General features: G+C 40.8%; 1 protein-coding gene across 1 annotated transcript; it reads left to right on the top strand.

Annotated features, from left to right (window-relative positions):
• Positions 1 to 589: 589 nt before the first annotated feature.
• On the top strand, positions 590 to 1,533 carry LOC119254518 (olfactory receptor 4B1). The gene has a single exon (XM_037521619.1). The coding sequence runs from the start codon at positions 590 to 592 to the stop codon at positions 1,514 to 1,516; it is 927 nt and encodes a 308-aa protein (XP_037377516.1). The 3' UTR covers positions 1,517 to 1,533.
• The last annotated feature ends 5,103 nt before the right edge of the window (positions 1,534 to 6,636 follow it).

The raw sequence follows: 6,636 nt of genomic DNA, 5'->3' as shown, positions 1-6,636 counted from the left end.
CACAGATCTTCTTCTCTTTCTTAGTAGTTCTGGGTTTCAGCCTTGGCTCAACCACACACATGCTGTATTTCTTTGGGCAAGTTAAGCTCTCTGAGTTGCAGTTTCCTCATCTATCAATGAGTACCCTAAAGTGGTACTAGAAGAATTAATAGAGGGTATGACTGTCAAGTGCTGTTCACAGTCAGCATATAATTGACGTGGAACGAAGGGCAGCAGCAGTTACCTGCTGTGATGTTGATGCAAATATTAGGCATCCGCATGCTTTGGCTTCCTTCCAGACACAGAACCATTTCCCACTTCTTACTTGGAGGCTTTGTTAATCCACAGCCTCTTGGAGTCTCAGTTTTCTCCCTTGTCATGTAGGTATCATTGAGATTTTGTGAGGAAGCTTGAACAGTGTCTTGCGTAGAGTGTGCTCTATTTGCTACAGCAACAAACACACAAAACCAGAAATGAACCAGTCGGATATGATGTGTGTGAAGAGTTCTGTCAGCAGGGTGGTGCTAAATAACCATGAGTGATTGGTATTAGGATTGATTGTTTTGTCACAGGGCTCTTCTCCAAGATCCACCATCTCCGAACAACATCCATGGCCAGGAAAAATAATGTGACTGAGTTAATCTTGACTGGCCTTTTCCAGGACCCACAGGTGCAGAGAGTGTGCTTTGTGCTGTTTCTTCCTGTGTACCTGGCCACGGTGCTGGGCAATGGCCTCATCGTGCTGACCGTCGCCATCAGTAAAAGTCTGAATTCTCCCATGTACTTCTTCCTTAGCTACCTATCAGTGGTAGAAATCAGTTACTCTTCCACTGTTGTCCCTAAATTCATCACTGACTTACTTGCCAAGATTAAAACCATCTCCCTGGAGGGCTGTCTGACTCAAATATTCTTCTTCCACTTCCTTGGCGTTACTGAGATCCTTTTGCTCGTGATGATGGCCTATGACCGCTATGTGGCCATCTGCAAGCCTCTTCATTATACGACCATAATGAGTCGTCAGCTGTGTCATGTACTGGTGGCTGGCTCCTGGTTTGGGGGCTTTCTTCACTCCATAATTCAGGTTATCATCACCGTCCAACTGCCGTTCTGTGGTCCCAATGTGGTTGACCACTACTTCTGTGATCTCCTGCCATTATTCAAGGTTGCCTGCAAGGACACCTATGTGGAAGGGGTGAGTGTATTGGCCAATAGTGGCTTAATTGCTCTGTGCTCCTTCATCATCTTGTTGATCTCTTACATTGTCATTCTGGTTCATTTGAGGAACCATTCTGCAGAAGGGCGCCGCAAAGCCCTCTCCACCTGCGCCTCTCACATCACAGTGGTCCTCTTGTTCTTTGGACCTGCCATCTTCCTCTACATGCGGCCATCCTCCACCTTCACCGAGGACAAACTGGTGGCTGTGTTCTATACGGTCATCACCCCCATGCTGAACCCCATCATCTACACGCTCAGAAACAAAGACGTGAAAATCGCCATGAGGAAGTTGTGGGGCAAAAAGAACTCAGGAATGGACTGAAAATGGAAAAGTGATTAAAGAATGTATGTCTGATTATTCTTTATTCCTAAAATGGGTTTTTGTTTTGGTGGAACAGTCAAGCTATTCAAGAATGGCAGAAACAAATGTATGGACTTGATGTTACAGTTGCCATGATTTCTCCTTAGTAACCAAGGACGCCATGATGTCCTGGTGTAATGTTTCAAGGACAAAGATCACATTGCCTTCATTACAGCTAACCATACCATGGGTTTAAGTAATTTTAAGACTGAAATCAAGTGAAATGCAAAGGAGAACCTTTTGACAAATGTTTTGTAGGTCACATAATTTCTTTCTATGACTGAGTCCTCCCACCCTCTTTCCTTCCCTCGCTTTCTTCCTCTTTCCTTCCATTCTCCTCCCTGCTCCCCTATTTGTTCAACTTCACTAATGGTAACAACCAATATTTCATTAAAAAGTGAACAGAATGATGAATTATAACAGAGAGTGAATCTAATCTTCTCTTCTAATATGGACAAGTGTGCCTGAAAATTTAAACCAGGAATTTTTCTATTCTTATGGTTGGTTCTTGGCATCTGACTGCAAATGCCAGAAAAATCCCTAGAGCAATTTTATTTCTTGTGGCATGTTGGCACCAAAGATAATCAAATCTGTTTGGGACCTCTAACAGTGCCCAGTATCCATAAATTGAAAAAAAATCAAAATGGGCTAGGTTCTAGCTGCAGTAGGGAAAGATCCAGTCCAGCATTTTAACAGAGGAAATTACTTTTAGCCTTCTCCAGATATAAAATGTATATAATGCATAAAAGACCTAACATGAAGAATAAAAGGTAGGGAAATATTATTCTAAGTATTTTCTATTCTAGACTCTGTCCTTTATTCTGAGTGATGATGCCAAGTCCATTTCTTTAAATGTCTATTAGTGTTTCTTGGTGAAATGAGATGAGTCTGTGTTTATGTGACTGTTCACCCCTCTGCATCTCCATCTGCACCTTAACTCACTGCCACAGTTTACAAATTGTGAATGATTTTGAGAAAGCTGAACAACTGGCCCCTGTTGACTTTAGAATTACGCATATTGCTTTGCACCCACACTCCATCCTTTTCAGCTTCCCCTGGAGGACCAGGTGAGGTGCTGCAGGTGGTCTCCTGCAGAGGGATGGGGCATCATGGTATGCTATAGGCCTTGGCTTTTTCCTTTTGTCCTGAGGTGCTGGTTGACCATGTCGCTGAATAGTTTTTTGAAAGGCCCTAGGAAATCTTCCCCACTTCTCTGTGGTCCCTGCTAGTCATGGTCATGTATTTACAACAATCTGTGAAAATACCGTTTTCACTGACTGCAATGACTTTATCACTTTTTCATATGGCAAAATTCTAGATTAAAGACCTAGATTAAAGTCCTCTCCATATGAGGGCTTCTCCTTGGGTTGTATTTGTGCCTCTTGTTCATTATTATCATGATGTACTTTCATCATGTGCTTATCACTTTCATTCTAATTATTTTATGTGTTTCTCATTAGACTGTAAGCCCTCAAGGATAGGGCTGTCTCTTATCCCTTTTTCTTCTTTGCATCCATGAATGTCATGCATGTAGCTGGGGCTTCATAATGCATGTTGAATTAGCAACCCTTAGGCCCATGTGCAGTCCTTTGTGTATCAGTTCATACTGATTCTTCCAACACTTCCCCGGTGAGCAGCACACATGTTCCTGTTAAAACTGGAGGAACTCTGGCTCTGAAATTTTTTGAAATGGACCAATCGCCTCTCAGCCAACCCCCAAGATCTGAGCCGCTTTGCTTTTTTCAGTGCCTCTTTCTGCATGAATATAATAAACTTAACAATAGTATGAGCCACATGAAATTATTGTGAATATTAATAAGATGACATGTATGTAAAGCTTTTAGAAAAGAACATGATATAGTGTTGTACCATAGACTCAATAAATAATAGCCGTGATCATTATTATTATCATTGCTGGTTACTCTTTCTATTTTGTATCATAATTACATATCTGTCCATGCATGAGTCTTCTTTCAGTTCTTCTCAGCTATTCATAATAGGCTTTAATTATACCCAAAAGAGATTTCCAGCATTTTCAGGCAGTTTAGTAATTTTATTTTGAGGCATTTTTGCACTAAATATCCTCTGTGGCTTCATTGCTTTCAAATGCCTGGTACAGGACTTGGGACATCATAGGCGCTCCAAATAAATACTTGTCCAGTAGATGTGGACGTTAACATAAATGCCCCATTTCTTTTTTTCTGAAAGTGCTTATAGTTTGTTAATATATGTTAAAACATTGTTTCAGAATGAAACTCAGTGAAGCTACCTTCCTTTTCTCTTGATGCCTTACTGTTATTATTGTGGTGGTCTGGGACCTTAGGATGCAGGCTGTGATGGAGCCTTCTGGAAAGAACATCATCAATGGACTCTGAGTCACTGGACACTAAGTATGTTGATGCTACAGTTAAATTTTACAGGTTTACATTTCCATCAAGAATGTTCCTTTTTCTCCACATCCTCACCAACACTAATTTCTGGTCTTTTAGATAATGGCCATTGCAATGTGTGTGAAGTGATAGCTCACTGTGGTTTTGATTTGCCTTGTCCTAGTAATAAGTCATGATGAACACCATTTCTTGAGTCTGTTGGCCATCTGTATGTTTTCTTCGGTGAAATGTCTGTCTAGTGTCTCTGCATTTTTTAAAATAATTGGCTTTTTTGTTGTTGAGTTATATGAGTTTTTAAAAATAAATTTTGGACATTAATCCCCTATCAGACTTGCAAATATCTTTCTTTGCCCATTCAGAGGGTTGCCTTTTTGTTTGGATTTGGATTCTTTCACTGTGCAGAACCTTCTTAGATAGGTATAGTCCCATTCGTCCATCTTTGCTTTTGTTTCCTTTGCTCTTAGAGAAGAATTCCCAAAGACATCTCTCAGTCCTATGTTGATGAGTTTATTGTCTATGTTTTCTTCCATGTATTTTATGGTTTCAGGACTTACATTTAAGTCTTTACCATTTTAATTTTTAATGGTGAAGTACAGCAGTCAAGTTTCATGCTTTTGCCTATATTGATAGTTCAGTTTTCTGAACACCATTCACTGAAGAGACCTTCTTTACTCCATTGTATGTTTTACGTCCTTTGTCATACATATGTGGGTTAATTGCTGAGTTCTCAATTCTGTACCATTGACCTGTGTGTCTGTTTTTATTCTAATATCATACTGTTCTGATATTCTAATATTGTTACTTCAAAACTTGAAGTAATGAAATGTAATACCTCTGCATTTGTTCTTTTTCCTCAGAATTGTTTTATTTGTGGCTTTTTTGTTGTTCCATCTAAATTTAGTTTTGCATGTTTTATTTCTGTGCAAATTGCCCTTGGAGTTATTTTTTAGGCAACACAATGAATATTTACATTAGTTTGAACGATTTCCCTAAACTTTTTGAGCCTCAGTTAGCTAATCTGCCAAATGGCAACACTAGTTTCCATAGTAGAGTTGACTATACATGAGATGTCAGAAAGAAAAGTTGAGAGACACAACACTGCCCAACACGTGTGTAATGTGCTGTGACTTAGGACACTATGCTTGGCAGTTAGGGAACTCTAGTTTTTCTGAAGCCCTTGCTTGTGAAGACATTTGTTGACAATCAGTGGTAAAGGGCTTAGAATTTAAAAATGAACAGCTGGAAGATCCCTGTACTAGGAGTCAGGAAAGAGCTGGTTTGGTTATGCCAACTGTGCATGGTGTAACTTCATACAAGTACTTTTCTCTTTGGTGTTTCTTCCACAAGAAGATGATGACCTCGATGGCCCTTCCATGTCTAGTTTCTCTGGTCAGGAGGTCCGTGGAGTATGTGTGTGAAATGGTCTGGGCCCACCTGGTTAAAATCTGTTGGAACTTGCTGACATGGGTCATCCAATGACTGGTGAGGGCAGAATTGGTATCAAGAGCCTCTTGAGGATGTCTATGGTAGGCAGAAGGATGAGAATGCAGAAGGAAACCTCGAGGGGCAAGGACAAGAGGGGACTAGTCATGCAGGGCAAATAAGTCTTGACTTTATAATTGTATTAATTAGAGATAAGTTCCTTAGCCTCTGAATGAAGCAACTGGGAAGTTGACTTGTGTTCTTCTCAGAAACTCCCCAGACAGCCATGCTAGAAAAGTTCAGGGAATTCAATTCTCTGATCTCAATTTTCCATCTCATACTCCTTAAATGCGAGTGACTCCTTTGTCCAACAAATATTTTCCTTAATCCTCCCTCTGGGCTTTGGGGTAGACTGGCCCTATTTCTATTCCTTTAACTTTCTTGGTGAGAGTCATTAGGTGCTGGATCGGCACATGGAGCTGGTGACTTGATGACACCTGGTCAGTGCCTAGAGGACTAGCAGCATTAAGGGGTGCCTCTAGGCCGGGAATAGATTCTGGGTCAGCTCATTCACTGAACCTTCACCAGGACTGGGCAGACCCTCTGGCAGAGTGTGTCTCCCACACTGACACTGCTCTTTGGTTTGGCTCTGGCTTCCACACTTGGAGAGCTTTTCTTAGTGGTGCTCACAATTTCAACAAATGGGACAGTCCTTAGGTATTATCCCATCAAAGGCTCTCCTGTGATGCAGTGAGAAAGTAGCTCTGGCTGGACTTATAGTTATTTTCCCCAGAGGCACTTGTAGCTGGCCAGTGTGGAGTTAGTTATTTGGAAAGCCAGTTTTCAGTCAACTGCTGAATCATGTATTTTCCAGAAATATTCTTTTGAGAAATACAAGGGACCTGCTAAGACCATCTAGGTTGAAATAAAGGATTTTGCCCCATTTGAGCCTGAATGGAGATTTGGCTACACAAAAACCTGAGTTTGGCTGATCCAAGGTGTATTAGCTTTAGATCCATGAGTGCTAACATACTCTTTAATTTCTCTAATAACCTTTTATTAGTGAAACAATTTCTGTTTGCTTGGGATGACTTGTGCAAGTGATTCGATTTTCTGATACAGAAGATTCAGAAGATAAGTTAAGAATCACACTATTCAAGGTGGGTTCCTTCGCTTAAGCGCTCTGGGGGCATGCTTTGGCTTATTTTGCTTATACTAGGTATCCCCTCATGTGCTTTATCCTCAGTGTTGTTTATAGACACTAGCAGT

The sequence above is a fragment of the Talpa occidentalis genome, unplaced genomic scaffold, assembly GCF_014898055.3.
Source record: "Talpa occidentalis isolate TD23 unplaced genomic scaffold, MPIMG_talOcc4v2.1 talOcc4.3, whole genome shotgun sequence".
NCBI classification, from domain to species: domain Eukaryota; kingdom Metazoa; phylum Chordata; class Mammalia; order Eulipotyphla; family Talpidae; genus Talpa; species Talpa occidentalis.
The sequence above is the reverse complement of the archived record's forward strand: the minus strand, read 5'-3'. Positions and strand labels throughout refer to the sequence as shown.